General features: G+C 42.6%; 1 protein-coding gene across 1 annotated transcript; it reads right to left on the reverse strand.

Moving 5' to 3' along the window:
• Positions 1-6,896: 6,896 nt before the first annotated feature.
• LOC129820768 (renin receptor-like) lies at positions 6,897-21,793 on the reverse strand. The gene is made up of 11 exons (XM_055877720.1): positions 21,625-21,793; positions 18,807-18,937; positions 18,149-18,277; positions 17,929-18,024; positions 17,547-17,684; positions 17,391-17,444; positions 17,148-17,297; positions 16,823-16,942; positions 14,881-16,455; positions 14,622-14,711; positions 6,897-8,005 (listed from the first exon to the last, which is right to left on the reverse strand). The coding sequence occupies exons 1-9, from the start codon at positions 21,698-21,700 to the stop codon at positions 16,261-16,263; spliced, it is 1,089 nt and encodes a 362-aa protein (XP_055733695.1). The 5' UTR covers positions 21,701-21,793; the 3' UTR covers positions 6,897-8,005; positions 14,622-14,711; positions 14,881-16,260.
• Positions 21,794-22,437: the final 644 nt, after the last annotated feature.

Consider the following 22,437-nt stretch of genomic DNA (forward strand, 5'->3'; position numbering starts at 1 on the left):
GTGGAAGGAAGGCCTACTTATCAAGCTGGATAACATGGGGGTTGGAGGAAGGGTTTTTAACTGGATAAAGGATTTTCTTTTTGGGCGATAAATACAAGTGAGGGTGGGGAGCTCTATGTCAGAAAGCTATGAGGTAGATAATGGTACCCCCCAGGGAAGTGTCATTAGTCCTTTTTTGTTCTCCATTATGATTGATGATGTATTCTCCCAGGTGAGACCTGATATTTGGAGATCATTGTTTGCAGATGATGGGGATCTGTGGAAGAGAGCGAGAAATATTACCCATACAGCTAGAAGAGTTCAAGAAGCAATTAGTGAAGTAGAGCAGTGGTCCCTCAGGTGGGGCTTCAAGTTTTCAGTTGAAGAAGGAAGGTTGGGGAGGAAATATACTTGAAGTTTTATGGAAGGAATCTGGAGAGGGTGAGAGGGTTTAGGTTCTTGGGGTTCTGCTTTGACACTCAAATTACATGGGCAGAGCATATTAAAATGTAATGGCAAAATGTAGATTTCCGCCTAAATAGACATAACCAAAAGTAACTACTACTATTACATGATTCTGACATGAAAAAAAGTGGTATATTTGGAAAGAAGACATCTGGGAGATTATAAGGAAATGATCAGAAGATAGATAGGAGTTACAAAGTTCAGAATACACCAAATAACCGTTTTTTACATTTTGAAGTCATCTTTCATTGACAAGCTATAAGTGAATTATTGATGACTAGAGCTGGAAACACAGATGGCTTCCACAACATGTGAACAATATCAGAAAAGAAAGGGGATTTATAGACCTAACAACTAGAAATGGGCAGATGTTTTAGTAAGTAGTGTCAGGTGTAGTCACGGGGCGTTTCCAAGTGTCCCTAACCTCTCCAAAGTGGCATATGTCTGTAAATTAGATAATTCCAGTGCTATTACATATTTGCAATCCCCAAATGGTATTTGTTCAGTATAAAAACACAATTTCTACCATATCAACCTCACTCAAACATTGTGCTGGTGTTATGGGATATCCAGGGTACATTCAAGTGTCCTTTCAACCTCTCCAACATGTCCGGATATGGTAATTCCACTGTTTTTGCACACTGGGGGTGCCTAAAAGTTATTTTTCACTATAAAACTATAAAACCAATTTCTACAATACCAATCTCTCTCAAACATTGAGGTGTCTCCAAAGTGCCTCAACATTTAGCCTAGGCATATCCAATATATTGGTCCCACATACAAATTAACTGTTTATAAAAGCAACAGATATAAATAAAAATATATATAAAAGTGTCTTGTCAAACACAAACTTGGTTACACATGTATCCTTTAATAAAAAGGTGCAAAAATTGAAAAAAAGCGGAATTATTTACAAATGGCATTCGTATTGGTTTTACATCACAGGTGTAGATGATTAGATTTCACTTTCACCATAGCTTGTGCATGGTGTGATAGTCTTTGAAACAGTCCCTCTCTGCCAGAAAACAAAAAGCAAACTGGCATTTCACCCTTTTCCCCCCTGTGTTTTGTGCAATGCTTGCAGTTCTTCCTTTTGTCTTTTGGCATATGTGTTGGATAGTGGCGCTTTGGGCCCCTAATTCAGCAATTTCCAACACCAGCTGCTCTCTGAAGGCCAACTGGGAGAGAGGGGTTTGACCTTTTGCTTTGACCATCCGCTTGTGGAGAATGTAAGCATTTACTGTAGCAATGTCCACAAAGTGGTAAGAAAAAAGTCTTATACCACTTCGTGGTCTTGTGGAGGACCTGGTAGTAGCCTATTAGAGCATCAGATAGGTCGACACCCTCCATGCTGGCATTGTAGTCCTTCACAGAAACAGGGGCATTCTTCCTCACCCATGCCCCATTGGCATTGTAGTCCTTCACAGAAACAGGGGCATTCTTCCTCACCCATGCCCCATTGGCATTGTAGTCCTTCACAGAAACAGGGGCATTCTTCCTCACCCATGCCCCATTGGCATTGTAGTCCTTCACAGAAACAGGGGCATTCTTCCTCACCCATGCCCCATTGGCACTTTCACCCTCCTTGAGACATTGGTAGTTATTGAATGCCTCATGCTGTGTGGTGAGCATGGTTACCCCTCTAGTGTCCTTCCATTTCACAAACAGCAGCTTGTCAGTCCTGATCCAACGTTTGCTCCCCTCTCTGCTGTCTGTTATGTCATTTACCTTGGTCTTGGGGAAACTGATTCTGTTAGGAAGAATGGTGCCACAAGCCCCTATTTGTTTTCAAGAGGTCTATGAAAAGCATGGGACTAGTACAAACATTGCCCACTGCCAAGTAAGGGGAAGTCCATCAGCTGCATGACAGTCATAACCAAGGCCCTTCCCAGTGGGTGTGATCGCCTTGCCTTCATAGATGAAGAAGTTCCACATGTAGGCAGAGGCTGAATCGGCACAAAGAGCTTGTAGACCCGTTTGGTCGGCTTATTTTTCATATATTGCTTCATCTATAGATAGATTTTGAGCAGGAAGTAGGTTTTGCATGCCTCCAACATGTCATGATAAAGGGGCTTGACTCTTACAAGACGATCATACCCTGCAGCCCCCTTCTTCTGGTCATTCTCCAGATCCTTTTGTGGGTCACTCATGTGAAGAGTATGGTTGATGGCCAAGAATCGGTTTTTACTCATGATGGAGGTGGGGACCTCGAACCGATAGAGTGGGGACTTGCTCCAGTTGTCAACTAGTCTTGATACCTTTACCAGTATCATGTAAATCACCAAGGAAATGTAGTTGAGCATGTCACCCATGGTGACAGGTTTCCAGGACATTGTCCTTCCCCCCTGCTGCTTATTGTCCACATACTTGTTGGTTGCACAGGGCGGGGTTGAGACCCAGGGCCTCCAGCTTGATGATGAGCTTGGAGGGTACTATGGTGTTGAATGCTGAGCTGTAGTCAGTGAACAGCATTCTTACGTAGGTATTATTTTTGTCCAGATGGGTTAGGGCAGTGTGCAGTGTGATGGCGATTGCGTCATCTGTGGACCTGTTGGGGCTGTATGCAAACTGAAGTGGGTCTAGGGTGGCCGGTAAGGTGGAGGTGATATGATCCTTGACTAGTCTCTCAAAGCACTTCATGATGACAGAAGTGAGTGCTACGGGAAGGTAGTCATTTAGTTCAGTTACCTTAGCTTTCTGGGAACAGGAACAATGGTGGCCCTCTTGAAGCATGTGGGGACAACAGACTGGGATAGGGAGAGATTAAATATGTCCGTAAACACGCCAGCCATGCTCTGAGGACGCTGCTAAGTGTGCCGTCCGGGCCAGCAGCCTTGCGAGGGTTAACAATTTAAAATGTTTTACTCACGTCAGCCACGGAGGTAATGTAATGGGTAATGTATAGGATCTAATGTAATATTTGAAATATGCAATACAAAATTTTACCAAAATGTGTGTGGTGGAGGGTTAGCTACTTTATATATTTGTGACCTAAAAGGAAACTATCTGAGAAAGAGATTTATTTCATTATTACGTATATTTGGCAGGGATAATGCACAACAAAAACATAAGCTAAGTCTCAGATCACTGAGAACATGTGGAGCACCAGATTTAGCCAATAGCTCATTTCCATCTGTAGTCCCAAAAACATCTAGACATAGGTGAACATCTAGACATGGAAACATTATATACAAAACAGAAAAACAGAAATACACCATACAGTAAAGAAGTATGATAATGAGATCAAGACATTATACAGAAGTCAACACATCGTGGTGCAGTAAGCTAAAGCACTGTGGAGGACAGAAGACAACTAAGGTTCACATTTTGAAATCAATCAACATTACATGACGAAAATGGTTCATTTGTAGATTATGGTGTTATTTATTTTAATTCATAAAAATTAGTCTGCAAAATGTATAAACCTAGCTTACATTTCATATGAAATGTGGGCTATTAGTTGTGTTTGCTTATGAAGTAAGCGGCATTGATTTCAGTATCAGAGAACTGGAAAGCTCTCCCAATGGAATCATGTGAAAAACCAGACATATCCTCACATGGTCTCTCCAGGAGGAGAAAAACATCTACGTGTGCCTGGCAGATATCTTCACTTAGATGTCGGCCCACCACCTCAAACTCAACCTCGACAAGACGGAACTGCTCTTCCTCCCAGGGAAGGCCTGCATGCTCAAAGACCTCCATCCCGGTTGACCACTACACAGTGTCACCCTCCCAGAGTCCAAAGAACCTTGGCCTGACCCTGGACAACACCTGGTTGTTCTCTGCAAACATCAAATCTGTGACCCGCTCCTGCAGGTTCATGCTCTACAACATCGGTAGAGTACGACCCTACCTCACACAGGAAGCGGCGCAGGTCCTAATCCAGGCACTTCTCTTCTCCATTCTGGACTACTGCTCACTGATGGCTGAGCTCCTCGCTTGTGCCATCAAACCCCTGCAACTTATCCAGAACACTGCAGCCCACCAAGTTCTCTCATGTCACCCAGCTCACATCCACTACAAGACCATGTTGCTTACCTACGGAACATCAAGAGGAACTGTCCCTCCCTACCTTCAGGCTATTCTCAAACTGTACACCCCAACCCGAGCACTCCGTTCTGCCGCCTCAGGTCTTTTGGCACTTGCACCCCTACGGGAGGGCAGCTCCCGCTCAGCCCACTCCAAACTTTTCTCTGGCCTGGCACCCCAATGGTGGAACCAGCTTCCCACTGAAGCTAGGACAGGAGAGTCCCTGCCCATCTTCTGAAAACATCTGAAACCCTACCTCTTCAAACAGTTTCTTAAACAATCCTCCTCACCTTTTACTTATTTAAAACTAAATAAACCAGCACTTGACCTCTGACTCCACTGACAGCTACGTTGAGGAAAATGTACTTTCTCTGCCTGTGATATGTGGTTGTCCCACCGAGTTGTCTTAAGAAGAATGCACTAACTGTAAGTCGCTCTGGATAAGATGGTCTGCTAAATGACTGAGGAGAGCAGCCTCCGCGACACAGAGGATAGCAGCTTCCGCGACACAGAGGAGAGCAGCCTCCGCGACACAGAGGAGAGCAGCCTCCGCGACACAGAGGAGAGCAGCCTCCGCGACACAGAGGAGAGCAGCCTCCGCGACACAGAGGAGAGCAGCCTCCGCGACACAGAGGAGAGCAGCCTCCGCGACACAGAGGAGAGCAGCCTCCGCGACACAGAGGAGAGCAGCCTCCGCGACACAGAGGAGAGCAGCCTCCGCGACACAGAGGAGAGCAGCCTCCGCGACACAGAGGAGAGCAGCCTCCGCGACACAGAGGAGAGCAGCCTCGGTTGAGTGACTTCTCTTCAAGCCTGACTGGTTAGGGTCATTTAAAAAAACATACAATCCACCTGCAGTGAAGCTGCTCAGCTATCCAAGGCCTCCCCAAAAACGTCCTCCTCCATCCCCCCTCCGAGGAACCATCCCTGCCCAACCCAACAACTACCCTCCTGATGTGCGAACAACCAATAAAAAATACAAATACTGAGAAAAAGAGAAAAGAACAAAGGAAAAAACAACAATGTAACAACAACACACACCAAAGACAATCAAATGAAAACAGAAAGGCCAATTGTGTGTGTTTGTGTGCATGTGTGGTACTATTTTTGTGTGTGTGTGCGCGCGTGTGAATGTGAGTGCATATGTATGATATGATACGAATTCCAATTTCTTGTGGATAATGTTAGCTAGGTGGCTAATGCTAACGTTAGTTAGGTGGCTAATGTTAGCTAAGCTACGGGTTATAGGTTAACGTTAGGGTTAAGATTTTGCATTAGCTTAAAGGGTTAGCGGTAAGCTTAGTTAACATGTTACATAGTAGCACAGTCTCTAAAAAGTAGTTGCAAAGTTGTCAATTAGCTAAAATTGTCTGTGATTAGAAAACACAAGTTTTGGTTGCTAGATGTTCACTTTATACAACGCGACCACCCTCCTTTCGTTTTTTACCTTAAGGTAACCTGTCTTATACACTGAGAATACAAAATATTAAAGATACTGTCACGTGTGCTCTCTCTCCGGCCTCTAGGTCACCATCATTACGCGCACCTACGCATCGTCAGACTCACCAGGACTCCATCACCTCCCTGATTAACTTCCCTATATATGTCACTCCCTTTGGTTCCTTCCCCAGGGTTTATTGTTTCTGTTAAAGTGTTAAGTTTGTGTGCTGTTCCTGCTATGTTTTATGTTTGCATTTATTAAAACACTCACTCCCTGAACTTGCTTCCCGACTCTCAGCGCGCATCGTTACTGATACCTTCCTAATATTGAGTTCCACCCCCCTCCTCCCCTCAGAACAGCCTCAATCTGTCGGGGCATGGACTCTACAAGGTGTTGAAAGCATTCCACAGGGATGCTGGCCCATGTTGACTCCAATGCTTCCCACAGTTGTGTCAAGTTGGCTGGTGGACTGTTCTTGATAAGCTTGGGAAACTGTTGAGCGTGAAAAACCCAGCAGCATTGCAGTTCTTGACACAAACCAGTGCGCCTGGCACCTACTACCATATCCTGTTCAAAGGCACTTCAATCTTTTATCTTGCCCATTCACCCTCTGAATGGCACACATACACAATCCATGCCTCAATTGTCTCAAGGCTTAAAATCCTTCTTTAACTGGTCTCCTCACCTCCATCTACACTGATTGAAGTGGATTTAACAAGTGACGTCAATAAGGGATCATAGCTTCACCTAGTCAGCCTGTCATGGAGAAACATGACCTTAATGTTTTCTACACTCAGTGTATAACCATACCAATTGTAACCAGGCTGTAATTTCATGATGCAGTTATGTAAGAAATGTTTATGATTCATAGCACTTCTTAATCATTTTTCACATTCATTAGTGAGTATAATACCTAATAGCTCATAATGGACATTCTGGGAAGTTATATGCCTACAACACAATTAAAGACAAGTCGACCAGATAGTTTTCAAGTTTTTATTGGGGAAGCTGCAGCAGGGGCATCAGAACCGCTCAGTCCCTGGGTGGAGGGGTTGGTGAGCAGGCCGTCACACGCTGCAGCCACAAGGGTCATCTGGTGTCAGAAGTTAAACAGAGCTCACTGGACCCAATATTGACCTGAGATCAGTGTATATGAAAATGTCCTAACTTCACACAATCTTCACACTGATTTAGTGACTGATGTGAGTGAAAGTTGGAATTACAGCAGGTATCTCAGCTTAGTATTTGGTCCGCTGAGTATGGGCACACTGGACAGAGGCTGGGACAGCAAGGGCATGACAACATAAACGTTTTTCAGTTGGAGGGCTGTTAAAGAATATCTTCTATAGATCAGTAAATAATAAACTTTTTATTGCGATATCGTATTAGGATACTTGGGTTCAGAAACCTACACAACGTAAATTAAATGGAATGACTTGTCATGTCATAATTTGATCTCAAAACTAGTCATCATTATGGTCATAGTGACATTTTGTATGGGAACGCTTTGACTAAGGTCAGTAAAGTTAAGTAAGAGCGTGTTGGGCTATAGAAAAAAGTAATCAAAGTGTATTGGTCACGTACAGATTTGCAGGTGCAGCAAAATGCGTATGTTTCTAGCAATACAATACATAATCCAAACTTTTGAAAAATAAATGAAAAAGTATCAGAATAATGTATGTGAATGTTGTTTATAGACAGTCCGATCAGGGAAGTAGAATTTCCCTGATTAACGTCCAAAACTTTTTTTCCGGGTGTAAGTAACAATACTAGAAATGTTCTGAGTAAATAAGGTAAGAAATAACACAAACAAATCTAAATACTGCAAAGTTGTCTGGGAGCAAGGAACAGGGTGACTGCGTCTGTCGACATACAGTTCTGTAAATGCATCCTTTTTCAAGACATGCTTAATAATCATTTATTGATCCCAGCCAGTTATCCAGTGTGACCTTTAACCTCAGGAACCGCACTTCTGCACGGCTGTCTCTGACGACGGCGCCGGGCCGCCGTTAGCGATACCATCATCAGGTTCAGGGGTCATTATGGCCGCCGGTGGATCAGAACCTGATGTCAACTGCTCCTTCTTAAAACCTGAGGGGACAGGAAATAAAGAGAAGTAGTACACACACACGTTCTATCCAAAGCTTATGCAAAGGCCAAACAAGGTTTAGCAGACCAGCGCCAAGATTTATTTAGTTACCAAAAGATGCAATTAGCCTGCCTAATCAGAGTGACTGATAATGCTTTATAAATCCTAGCCGTACATAGCTGGTTATCAAACAAGAGCTCAAGAAGTATCCAATTGTCAAAACAGTTGCCGTCACGATTGACACAGGGTAAACGTTACAGCTGTCTTTTAAAGACATATGGAGTGACCTTAGAGTGTAATTATAGAAGTTGCTACACAGATCTAACAAATGTTGTCCAACCAGGGTTTAGAGATTAACCTTCTCAGCATGTGCTTAAAATGTGGAGATGCAATAAGCTAATTGAAATTAGAAGACTTAGCCTGCAAGCCATGGGATAACTCAGTCTCTGATAAGGGAACCTATTACCAGTGACAGCCTGCCCACTGGGCAAAAACTGGTTGAGTCAACATTGTTCCACTTCAATAAAATAATAATAATAATGTGATGACGATGAATCAACGTGAAAAACTGATTGGATTTGCAAAAATGGAATTTAGTATTTTTCACCCAACTTTTAACATAAATCCAATGCCATGGTGAAATGCTTCGTTGATTTCACATTGGTTGACAACAGAAACAGAGGTTGAACCGTCTGTGCTACATATCAGTGTAATGTATTGCCCTATTAAATGTATACATGCAGTAAAGAGGTTAATGAAACGCAGGGCTCTATTCAACGCGGATTGATGAACTACAGATCGCGTGCTAGAGATGTAAAGGTCATTTCTGAGTTATTGAGCTGACATAGGCAGCGAATTGAAAAGAGCCTGCAGACTGTGGGGGGAAACACAAGGACATGGTTATTGGTGGCCATTCAAAAACAAAATTGGTTCTAACAAAGTGGATATTCTTCAAATCCGTCATGATTTATGTGTTCTAACAGGCCCACAATGTGGTTATTAAAATCAAATATGGATATATTTGGCTGTTTATGCTGCATAATGTTGGGTTTTAACTTGAAATATACTTATTCCTGTCACTATATAATAACTTATTGATTATGTTACATGTATGATAAAGCAGGCCAGCTGAAGGGCAATAGTCTCTGATAAGGCAGGCCAGCTGCAGAACTAGGGGGGAGCAAGGATGTATTGGCTGTCTAGATATGTAAGGAGTTGACCGCGCCTAGTAGGAGGTTATAAACACATGTGCTTGTGTAATCATAACTAGGGCTGTTACGTTAACCGTATTTCCGCCACACCGGTGATCACGAGTCATGACGGCAGTCAAATTCCACGTGACCATTTAGTCACGGTAATTAGGCTTCTCCAAGCTCTGATGCTGTTGATAGTCATTAGTAGCCTACCAAACTTGCTAACTGCCGGGTACTAGGCACTCTACTCGCCCTAATCACTCTGACATCAATGCAAATGTAATCAAAAATCTAAACAAACACTTAATGGGAGCCCATGAGCTCATGTTGCGCAATATTTCTATAGGCTATGCAATTGCACAAGAAAACAGAGTGATGACCTCTATTAAAAAGAAGAGGATCCATCAGCTTTCTATAGGCTAGGCCTACTATATTAATTTCTCAACTTTCCTAATATTAAGCACACTGCTTCTCTTTACAACAGGAGTCTAGACTACCTGGCTGGCATGAAATGAAAATGAACAATGGGAAAAGCATCCTCCATTCGCTATTTAAGTGCATAGATGACATGTATTTTTTCCTGCTGCCGTTTCGATACAGGTGCATGATAATGGTCCATTCTAAATCAAAACAAATTTTACACATATTTATTTAGTAAATGTAAAGACAAGATTAAACTAAGAATAGTGTGATGGGTGACAATATTAGCCTATCACTTGTGAATGATATATTATAACTTGTGAATGATGCCCAGCTTAAGGCAAGAAACAGAGCATGCCTTGTTTTTGAGACTTTTTTAAATCATAGTCACACACTTCATGTTGTCCAGCCCGTAGGCCTATATGTTTTGATAAGGTTTTTATCACAACTAAAGTGGCCAAATAACTTTAAATGAAGCACATTAATCTGCTTTACAACGGATGTAGAACCTAACTGGCATAAAATATCCAGCACGTGAGTTTCAAGTTTGGGGAACATAATGTTCAAATGCACCTTTCTAATAAAAGCATTACCTGTATAATCACATTTGCGGTCACATTTGAGAATGGTGTTTTCCTGCTAATGGAACATTCCCGCTTATAGCCTACTGCCATGAGCGCATTGTTGCGCTGCTAATGTGAAGAAATATCCAACTAGTTTATCAACGTTTTAAGCTAAATGTTCTGATCTGTTGCGTCAGGCTAATTGCTTAAAACAGTTTTTTTTTATGCTAGTGGTTGTATTAATTTGGGATCTATCGTGTCCCACACCTGTCCCAGACTATGTTTGGAATATTTATTTCTCGCACAGAATAGGTCAACTTTTGTACTACGGGGGATAGTAGATTGACATAGGCTGGTGCTTTTGCTGTGCATTAGGCCTACTCATCTTGTTGGCTGTCGAAATGTAAATGTGGACAGTTCTTCCAATATCTTCAATATGCACCTCGGAATTGGATAAGGAAGCGCGCAGTTGCGTCCACAATGTGTTGGTCTTCACTTGTAGCCTGTGAGAAAGACCAGATCACGTGACAAAGAGTCATGTGAGTGAGAGGTGCTTCAGCACGCAGCCGGGAGGAGGGAATGATAACTATTATATTCAGCCCAAGGGTCCAACGACCCTTGGGAATGGATGTTTTTAGGGGGCATTACGGCCACACAAAGGGGATGTAGCCGGGAAATTGCTTGTCAAATTGTGAATGAGAGACTGATGAAGTGTGTGAAGCCGGCACAAAAATAATAATAACGCATTACATATTTCATTGTAAATACAATAAATGTGTAAATACAATAATTAAAAATATATATATTTAACTCGATCCAAAATAACTTCAGGGTCACTCATAAAAAAGTGTATAATAGTTTCCCCTTCTTTATCACAGAAAAGGCAGATGTCTAAATTCATGGATTTAGAGGACAACAAGTTACTGCAAGGGTATACTTTGTGCAAGATTTTAAAGTGAATTTATTTTACTTTATTTGATATAGAAAATGTGTGAGGGAGCAATCAAGCTTTCTTCCATTCAATTTCAGTAACATATGCATTCCAGAAGAATTTCCCTCAAGGAGAGATCTTGTTCTTGGAGTTAAAAAGTTATCTTAAGAATGTATTATTACATTTGTTGTCCAGCAGGGAGAAACCTTCTAACAGAAGTTGTGCATCTATCTTGACATGTTCTCCAAAACACAAATGACATTTAATTAATTGAGTAAGTCCTGAAGGTATTGCTTTGCATATAGAATCAAATGATTTATAATGTATTGGGAAGTTCTATTTTTCTAAGAACTTTCTATAAGAGAGTATATTTCCTTCTTTAACAAATAAATCAATTCATTCTTATTTCTATGGTTGTAAGGTAGTTAGCCCTATGGCATTGTTCGGTAATGCCAGTATACTTAACAATAGTAATGTTAGGTGGTGCCATTGTTCTAACTATGCCATAGAGGTAGTTAGCTCTGTGGCATTGTTTGGTAATTCCAGTGTTCTTAAAGCTGCAATATGCAACTTTTTGGGTGACCAAATTCACATATAAATGTGAGTTATAGATCTGTCATTCACACAGTAGTAATACAATATTAAACTGATTATGGCAGTAGGCAGATTATGCAATAGTCATGTAAACACCTTACTCTATCTTAAAATGGAAGAAGATATACAGATGAAGTCAGAAGTTTAAATAAACAAGTTTTAATGACTCCAACCTAAGTGTTTCAACCACTCAACAAATTTCTTGTTAACAAACTATAGTTTTGGCAAGTCGGTTACGATATCTACTTTGTGCATGACACAAGTAATTTTTCCAACAATTGTTTACAGACAGTTGACTGTGCCTTTAAACAGCTTGGAAAATTCCAGAAAATCATGTCATGGCTTTAGAAGATTCTGATAGGCTAATTGACATCATTTGAGTCAATTGGAGGTGTACCTGTGGACGTATTTCAAGGCCTACCTTCAAACTCAGTGCCTTTTTGCTTGACATCATGGGAAATCAAAATAAATCAGCCAAGACCTCAGAAAAAACATTGTAGACCTCCACAAGTCTGGTTCATCCTTGGAAACAATTTCCAAACGCCTGAAGGTACCACATTCATCTGTACAAACAATAGTATGCAAGTATAAACACCATGGGACCACGCAGCCATCATACCGCTCAAGGAGACGCCTTCTGTCTCCTAGAGATGAACATACTTTGGTGCGAAAAGTGCAAATAAATCCCAGAACAACAGCAAAGGACCTTGTGAAGATACTGGAGGAAACATGTACAAAAGTATCTATATCCACAGTAAAACAAGTCCTATATCGACATAACCTGAAAGGCCCTTCAGCAAGGAAGAAGCCACTGCTCCAAAACCGTCATAAAAAAGCCAGACTACGGTTTGCAACTGCACATGGGGACAAAGATTGTACTTTTTGGAGAAATGTCCTCTGGTCTGATGAAACAAAAATAGAATTGTTCGGTCACAATGACCATCGTTATGTTTGGAGGAAAAAGGGGGAGGCTTGCAAGCCGAAGAACACCATCCCAACCGTGAAGAACGGGGGTGGCCGCATCATGTTGTGGGGGTACTTTGCTGCAGGAGGGACTGGTGCACTTCACAAAATAGATGGCATCATGAGGAATGAAAATTCTATGGATATATTAAAGCAAAATCTCAAGACATCAGTCAGGAAGTTTAAGCTTGGTCACAAATGGGTCTTCCAAATGGACAATGACCCCAAGCTTACTTCCAAAGTTGTGGCAAAATGGCTTAAGGACAACAAAGTCAAGGTATTGGAGTGGCCATCACAAAGCCCTGACCTCAATCCTATAGAAAATTTGTGGGCTGAACTGAAAAAGCGTGTGCGAGGAGGCCTACAAACCTGACTCAGTTACACCAGCTCTGTCAGGAGGAATGGGCCAAAATTCACCCAACTTATTGTGGGAAGCTTATGGAAGGCTACCTGAAAACACTTGACCCAAGTTAAACAAATTAAAGGCAATGCTACCAAATACTAATTGAGTGCATGTAAACATCTGTCCCACTGAGAATGTGATGAAAGAAATAAAAGCTGAAATAAATAATTTTCTCTACTATTATTCTGACATTTCACATTCTTAAAATATAGTGGTGATCCTAACTGACTTAAGACAGGGAATTTTTACTAGGATTAAATGTCAGGAATTGTGAAAAACTGAGTTTAAATGTATTTTGCTAAAGTGTATGTAAACTTCTAACTTCAACTGTACACCTGGTTTTCTGAACAATCTAAACACCTTAATCGGCACTCCAAACTCAGAATCAAATATACTTCCCAAAAATAGCATGGTCACTGTGGTAGAATAGTAGTTTATTTTGACTGCCGATTTTCTGCATTCATCAGGGTGACACCAGATTTCAGATGTGTCCATGTAAACAGGTTAATTTGGGGAAATCATTCTTTTTTGCAAAGCATGTAAACTTTAATCGAACTATGATATTAATCTGACTAGCCACAATAACCAGATGGTGTGCATGTAACCGTAGTCATTGAAAGCAAGTATAAGGGGTAGATCTGTATTAAATGTGTCACTCAGTCTGACACAGAGTTTATAATAAACACGTTTCCTAATTAAGAGTGGTATGACATATATGAAAAGACATATATGAAGTGATATGACAGATAATGCTCCATAAAAAAAAATCCATTCGTTATTTGTATACTTCCTGTTCTTAAGTTTTGTTTTTGCATCTTCCTTTCGGTTTTGTACACCAGCTGAAAATACATATTATTGGTTATGGAAAATATATTTCACGGTGGTTTAGAATGGTATAATGATTCTATAAACTATAATTTTTGTTTTATCACAAATGAATTTAGGCGAACAATTAGAATTTTAGCAACCAGGAAAAGGTGGAGCGATTTTTAGACAGCGCATCTTTGGGTGCGTTCGTAAATTCACTCTAGCCATCTGCTCCGAATGTAGAGCACTCTCATCTGTGTGCCAGAGCGCAAAATAACTAATGAATTTACGAACACGCAACACCCATTGAATATGACCGGTGTCAAACGTAGGCAAAAAAAAAAATGAAAATTGTTGCAAGCAGCACAGCTAGTCACTAACGCTTTGGATAACATAACATTTGTGTCCGGAAGTAGCTGACAAGCTAGCCAACTTTAGCCAGTTAACGTGGGTGCTTGACTGCCGTTGCCAGGTCAGAATGCTCGGATGAACCCTTCTCGACCAGCGCGTTCAGAGAGCGCTCTGAACGCTCGGAGAATGAAACGCTCTGAATTTACCAACTGACAATCTAACAACGCTCTGAATTTACGAACAACCCAAAGTGCACTCTGACACACTGGAGACAATTTACGAACGCACCCTTTACTACGGCATTGTTATGTAACGCATGTGTTCTTACGTGGCATTGTAAATAAGTTGTTAACAATCAGCATTGTTGCATATCTATGGCATTATTGTTCTTACCAATAACACCACATGGTGTGAAGATGGGCTTCTCCTCTTGCTCTCCCTCAGCAATGTGGGCCCGAATCTTCCTCACCGTCCAGATGCTGGCTGAAAGATGGAGAGAATGAGACAGATAATATATCCCTGCAGGTTATTAGCAAAACATTATTGAAATGACAGCTCACAAGATATCATTGGCATAGCTGTGTATAGCCTAAGTAACATTACTTCATATATGTTACTTTGTAACAACTAGAATGAAGAGATCGGCCCGCACCTTTGATCAGCAGTCAGACCATGGCACGAGAGTCTGTTCTTCTTTCTCCTCAGAAAAGGGATGTTTTTGTCGCCAGATAGAGGAATGTTTTGCTGCTTGATCGATGTCTTTTGGTAGTATAGTCGATCTGCTGTTACCAAACCAGTTACACAAAAGCACACCCAGTTACGTATTGCGGATAACCTTAGAGGTGGAGTTTCAGGAACTCGTCTCTCTATTGGAGCAGATAGCTACACGGCTTCACTGATTGGCTACTTCTATATAGCTCAACAGTTACGACTGACCTTGTCTCGTGATCTGCTTATGTATTGGATAAGTGAATTGAGGAGTATTTTTGGTGGTGGTAAACATGTCATATCACTCTGAATTAGAAAACGTGTTTATTATAAACTCGGTGTCAGACTGAGTGACACATTTACTAAAACTAACTGTGGGACAATTTGTCCAAGGTCATTTGTGCCAATGTATCACTGGTTTCTGTAGACTATATTGGTTTAATAAACATGTTAATTCAATTTGCTGATTGAAGTACACAAACTTATGATTTTAAATCATTTATTGCCCATATTGTACATAATATTTCCATTTCATATCGTCACACAACTGCAAAATTCATGCAACATGCCAGTGAATATTACAGACCTTCTCACCATACCAATACAGCAGTTTATTCAAGATATTTGCATTTCTAACTTCAATATATACACATTTCACTTTAACTTAAGTTTCATATCTCAAAAAATACAATAATTTACATCACACACACCATATAATTCTCAGTCTTTCAGGGCATTACAATAATATATTTTTCTTTTTACAAAAAAATAAAACAGGACATTTTCAATCACCAAGGAAGTAGGACAACTACTGTTGACACTCAAAATAAATGTGAAGTGTGGGATAGAAGGTACAGGACTAGGCTTCAGACACAGCTCTACAGTGTTACAATTCTATATAGTCAACCTTTGCAGTACTTTCTCAAAAGGAGCTAACCAGTGACATTATAGTGAACTGCAACTCACATACATGTCATACATATTGGATTAAACTATTACCTCCACCTGAACAACTGCTATTCTGATTTCTACTCCTCAGTCCACAATCAACCCCTATCACCTTGTGTATATCTGAGAGTTTGGATAGGTATACACTATTTGGTTTATACTTAGTTCGACCATGGCTTATATACCAAGCTGGGTGGAATTATTTTCACCATATTGCTTATACCTATCCAACTCTCTCAGATCTAAACAAGTACCTAGAGAGTATGGGCTAAGACTCCAAGGCTCCACATCTTTATTTTTCACACAAAACAAGAAAAACAATAAACTTCCACTAGGAGAGGGCTAATTGGAGGGCTGGAGTGTTGCTGGGCAGACTTCAGTCCAACCTGATCTTCTGATTGGTCATCCTGTAGATGATGCTGTCATATCCTGGGTCCATGTTCCACAGATTGTATGAGATGACAATGACAGCCAAGGCAAGGATGATCATCAGCCATAGCACGATGTTGAAGATCACTGCATAATTAAAGTTATATTTATAGGCCAGGTTATAGGGACTGCCAGGGTTACTCTGTGGGATGAGGAGGGAAAGGAGGAAAGAGAGGATTTCAGTAGTTGCAAATCTCATCTATGAAGTATAGAATTCCAGACACATCTAAAAATGCTCATGGTTTGATACATAAATATATACAGCAGAGGAAGCTGTTGGGAGGAGCTATAGGAGGACGAGTTCATTGTAATGGCTGGAATGGAATAATTAGAACGCTATCAAAAACATAGAATACACATTTGACTCCATTCCATTTATTCCATTGCAGCCATTACAATGAGACATCCTCCTATAGCTCCTCCCACCAGCCTCCACTGATACAGAGATAAGTAAATAAAACATAAAAACAGAAGATTGGGGCAGATGAAGCTAATATAAACAAACATACAATCTGTTTGGACTCCAGGATGGAGCGGGACTTCCTGGTCAATGGTGCCTCAAAGCTCTTCACCGTGACAACCTCGACCACCGCACTGTCACCATAGAGACCAAACATGTCCTCACCAAACTACAGCACAGGAGAGAGAGAGCAAAAGAGAGCGAGAGATGACAAACAGGTGGTCACGTATATCGATAAAAACCCAGACACACTACTCGTGCCACTGCCACTAACCATTTTATTTGATATATAGATGCCCCCAGGAAGACCCCCCCCCCCCCGCAAACTCTGCCACCGCTGCTGAAAGAAATCCTATGGGAAATACTGTGCTTACCTTTTGTAGGACGTTGGCCAGGATGGCGGTGGCGTCTCGATACTGAGGGGAGTCCTGTCCGTAGCGACGGCCCAGCTCCTCCAGTCCAGACAGCTCCAGGGAGTACAGGTCAGGGGAGTGGTCCTGGGCCAGGTGCCGGTGTCTCCGCAGCTACATGAGGGTGAGGGAGTTAGCCACAACAGACGACCAGCGTTGAAATGATCCAATTCCCCTATGCCCAACAAACACCATATTCAGTCTTACCAGGGCAGTGATGTCATGCAGAACCTGGACCTCAGACAGGAAGAGCAGATCAGCCTATAAGAAGAGAGGAAGAAGGTCAGAGTTCAGAGATCAACCAACCCTTATTCACTTTAACTGAGGGACGCAGATAGAACCAGCAGTAGTTATGCATGTTACCTCAGCGTTGCGGTTGAGGGAGTTAAGTGGCAGGGAGGCCAGCACGGAGCCATCCTGGGAGAGACGAGAACGGATCTGCTGCAGGGTCACAGGGAGGTCCTCAAACACCGCGTTGGCCTTCCCCAGCATGTACAGCCTCTGTAGACACACGGAGACACACACACAATAATGGATGATGGATGGCTGACGTTTTACAGGCTCCTAACCAACTGCATTGTTGGTTAAGGGCTTGTAAGTCAGCATTTCACAGTAAGGTCTACTACACCTGTTGTATTCGGCGCACGTGACAAATACATTTTTATTTGATAACATTACTATCCCCCTGCACATACAAACCCTCTGTATAAAGAAACCTTTACACATATGCTGGTCAATACAATACCTCCTCACTAGGGGCCAGCTGGAGGACCACAGGAGTGTCCTCAGCAAAGAGAGAATGAACCGTCTCAGCCACACTGTCTAGGGTGAAGGGTACCGGCTGGAGGAGAGAGGGAACAAGGGAAGAGTTATGAATAACAGAGCCTTGGTGAAGAATCTCATTCAAATTAGAACATTGCTGCTGCTCAACCATCACCCCTGATGGGGAGCCTGGCCTCACTCACGTTCTCCAAGGGGTAGGAGGCCACATTCTGTGGCAGGGCCAGGCTGTCCACCCCCCTCACCACCACCAGCACGTTGGCCCTGGGACGCTGGAACAACTGACCTGCCCGGAGGCCAGGCCAGGAGAGATCCTACAAACACAGATGTTAGAGTATCGTGTAAAATACCAGAGGCTTGCGCACCTGTTCAAACATAGGATATGCACCTGTGTGGGTCTTCACGGGTCCAAGTGGACCCGATATACCTGAGACCCAACCCCAAAATTCCTACTTGTTCCTCGGGTCCGGGTCAGGTCCTGTTTGATTGTCATCGGGTCAATGTAACTACATCTGATAGACCAGAGTGGACCTGCATAGCCTATAGCATATTTATTTTATGCGAATAAGGTTAATTTATTGACTTATAGAAGGCCTGGTCAATATAATATAAAGACCTATTTGTTAAGCAGAAGAGCAACTTGGCTGATAAACATGATGTTGGGGACCAATCGGGTGTGGTCGATACTGTTAGGGTATGGGTTAGGTCTAGGTCAAGTTGTCCTCCGGTCTGATTGTTCTATGGTCTGCTTGAGTCTCCATTGTATTTTTTTCAATGATCAGGTCAGGTCTGATTGTCCTCAGGTCCTGGTCCAAATTGTTGGACCCTAAAGTGTGTGTGTACCTCCTGGACAGAGAAACCCATAGTCAGAGCCACCATATCTGGAATCTTCTCCCCAGAGATTGGCCAGTCTCCCTTTTGGAAGGACACGTACCCAGGGGCCTGCAATATGGTGAGGCTGTCCCCCTGAACGCCTGAGGGAAAACAGAAGGAATTGGTTTGGTTCAAATAATATTGTCTATAAACAACTTCTAGTTATCAAAGCTAGCTACTGTTTGGAGTTCAATACGGTGTAGGTGGAGGGGACACCAGGGCCACATACCTAGGTCTACATCATATGACTTTGGAGGTTCATCTAGATGGGTTCTGACATTAATCCATGCTTTTGTTACTTCTAGGTTAGACTACTGCAATGCTGTACTTTCCGGCTACCCGGATAAAGCACTAAATAAACTTCAGTTAGTGCTAAATACGGCTGCTAGAATCCTGACTAGAACCAAAAAATTTGATCATATTATTCCAGTGCTAGCCTCCCTACACTGGCTTCCTGTTAAGGCAAGGGCTGTTTTCAAGGTTTTACTGCTAACCTACAAAGCATTACATGGGATTGCTCCTACCTATCTTTCTGATTTGGTCCTGCCGTACATACCTACACGTACGCTACGGGCAAAAGACGCAGGCCTACTAATTGTCCCTAGAATTTCTACGCAAACAGCTGGAGGCAGGGCTTTCTCCTATAGATCTCCATTTTTGTGGAATGGTCTGCCTACCCATGTGAGATACGCAGACTCGGTCTTAACATTTAAGTCTTTACTGAAGACTCATCTCTTCAGTGGGTAATATGATTGAGTGTCGTCTGGCCAAGGAGTGTGAAGGTGAACGGAAAGGCTCTGGAGCAACGAACCGCCCTTGCTGTCTCTGCCTGGCCGGAGCCCCTCTCTCCACTGGGATTCTCTGTCTCTAACCCTATTACAGGGGCTGAGTCACTGGCTTACTGGTGCACTTCCATGCCGTCCCTAGGAGGGGTGCGTCACTTGAGTGGGTTGAGTAACTGACGTGATCTTCCTGTCTGGGTTGGCGCGCCCCTTTGGGTTGTGCCGTGGCGGAGATCTTTGTGGGCTATACTCGGCCTTGTCTCAGGATGGTAAGTTGGTGGATGAAGATATCCCTCTAGTGGTGTGGGGGCTGTGCTTTGGCAAAATGGGTGGGGTTATATCCTTTCTGTTTGGCCCTGTCCGGGCGTATCGGATTGGGCCACAGTGTCTCCTGACCCCTACTGTCTCAGCCTCCAGTATTTATGCTGCAGTAATTTATGTGTCGGGGGGCTAGGGTCAGTTTGTTATATCTGGAGTATTTCTCCTGTCTTATCTGGTGTCCTGTGTGAATTTAAGTATGCTCTCTCTAATTCTCTTTTTCTCTCTTTCTCTCTCTCGGAGGACCTGAGCCCTAGGACCATGCCTCAGGACTACCTGGCATGATGACTCCTTGCTGTCCCCTGTCCACCTGGCCGTGCTGCTGCTCCAGTTTCAATTGTTCTGCCTGCGGCTATGGAACACTGACCTGTTCACCGGACGTGCTACCTGACCCAGACCTGCTGTTTTCAACTCTCTAGAGACAGCGGGAACGGTAGAGATACTCTTAATGATCGGCTATGAAAAGCCAACTGACATTTACTCCTGAGGTGCTGACTTGCTGCACCCTCGACAACTACTGTGATTATTATTATTTGACCATGCTGGTCATTTATGAACATTTGAACATCTTGGCCATGTTCTGTTATAATCTCCACCCGGCACAGCCAGAAGAGGACTGGCCACCCCTCATAGCCTGGTTCCTCTCTAGGTTTCGGCCTTTCCACATAGTTTTTCCTAGCCACCGTGCTTCTACACCCGCATTGCTTGCTGTTTGGGGTTTTAGGCTAGATTACAGCATTTTGAGATATCATTTGATGTAAGAAGGGCTATATAAATACATTTGATTTGGTGTTGCCATTTGCTCCCACTTGACTGTTAATTACAAACTGTGAAAGACACCCATTTCATGATTGGGAATGCCAGGCTACAGTAGCTAGTTCGTTAGCCAGAGTCTCGTGACTGGGAAAGCAGAAGGATTTTTGAGGAAGTTAATCGAATATGGTGTGTATTCATTAGTTGGATGCCAATGCAAAACGTTTTGTCAGTTGCAAACGTTTTGCAATGGTGACTCTAGGAAGCAAACAGGACGAAACGTGGAGGGACCTACCTGAATTTATCCAATAGAAACTCTCGTTAACGTTCAAAACGTCTTCCGTTTGGAGTAAACGATTTGCAATACACCAAACGTTTAGCAACGGAATCCGACTAATGAATGCTGTATGTCACATGATACAGCTGGCTAACTGAGTCGCTCCCCTGTGAGTCTGGTTAGCAAGACAGCTTACAATGAACCATAGCCATATTGCTAGATACTGTTGTGCATAACAACAAAAGGGGTAAAACTGCGGGAAATGGCGCATCATGTTAGCTCATGTGTGTCGTTCCAGTTCGCTGGTGGTTGCTGCCTGGCGGTCAGGCTGTCAAGTTAGCTTACTAGCAAGCTAGGGAAATTAGGCCAACTAAAAAGCAGTATTTAATCGTTATAACATATTTATAAAGGGAAAGACACGGCTTGCCACAAATTGCCAACAATATTTATATCAACACGATTGGAAGTGTTCTTAAAGGCATTTATTTAGCGTTAACGTTAGCTAGCTAAAACTGTTAGTGCCTCTTAGCTAACGTTATGTTACCGTCTTCATTAATGCAAATTACTCGTTAACATTACAGTATCTGCATGAGATCCTTTCCAGAAAACGATCTAGATCAGTAGATAAATAATCAGATATAAGATTCCCATTTTTTACCTGCCGTAAAAGCCGAGCAGAAGATAAACGCTACGCTGAATAAAGTCTCCATCCTTCGGCGATTTTCCAGCAACATAATTCCCCTTGCTCTAACGTAGATCAGATGACTCGCTTGCCACGAATATCTTCTTCGTGTGGCTTTCCGGAAGAATAGACGCTGTGTTGTGTTTTGCTGCCTGTCGCAGGTCAGAGTGCGGATTGCACATTTTGCTCACAAACAACAAGAAAAAGGGGAATGTGAAAGTCTTAAGTTGCACCACCATCTAACCCTGCACCTATACACAACCCACTCCTTTCGCCCAAAAAGGTCCTACACCATCTTCCAATAGCCCTTCAGCACTTAAATCTCTCACCCCAAATATTTCCCTGCTGCTGCAACTACCACGTATATCTTCTGTGATTTTCACACCAACGGCACAGTGCATTTGATCACCATGGCTATAAATGCAAGAAATCAGTGGTCTAAGGCACTGCATCTCAGTGCTAGAGGCGTCACTACAGACACCCTGGTTCAAATCCAGGCTGAATCACAACCGGCCGTGATTGGGAGTCCCATAGGATGGCGCACAATTGTACCAGTGTCGTCCGGGTTTGGCTGGTGTAGGCCATCATTGTAAATAAGAATTTGTTCTTAACTGACTTACCTAGTTAAATAAAGATGAAATAAATAAATAAAATACTATAAATCATCCTCTTTGTACCTCTCCTTTCAGGCCTACTCACTGGGGGACTCACAGTCAAATCACTCACCCTTGGGCTATCCTCTAGTCTCTTCATTGCCTCAGCATAGGAACATTTATGCCCAACTCTAAC

The sequence above is a fragment of the Salvelinus fontinalis genome, chromosome 23 (genome assembly GCF_029448725.1).
Source record: "Salvelinus fontinalis isolate EN_2023a chromosome 23, ASM2944872v1, whole genome shotgun sequence".
Taxonomy (NCBI): Eukaryota; Metazoa; Chordata; class Actinopteri; order Salmoniformes; family Salmonidae; genus Salvelinus; species Salvelinus fontinalis.

What these genes read in the sequence shown, in the direction of transcription:
- LOC129820768 (XM_055877720.1), bottom strand. Translation starts at nt 21,700, where the DNA reads ATGTTGCTGGAAAATCGCCGAAGGATGGAGACTTTATTCAGCGTAGCG. An exon ending in TGCATGACATCACTGCCCTG is followed by an intron (nt 17,298 to 17,390) that starts GTAAGACTGAAT and finishes ACCCTCATGTAG; the next exon opens with CTGCGGAGACACCGGCACCT. An exon ending in TCCTGGAGTCCAAACAGATT is followed by an intron (nt 16,456 to 16,822) that starts GTATGTTTGTTT and finishes CTCATCCCACAG; the next exon opens with AGTAACCCTGGCAGTCCCTA.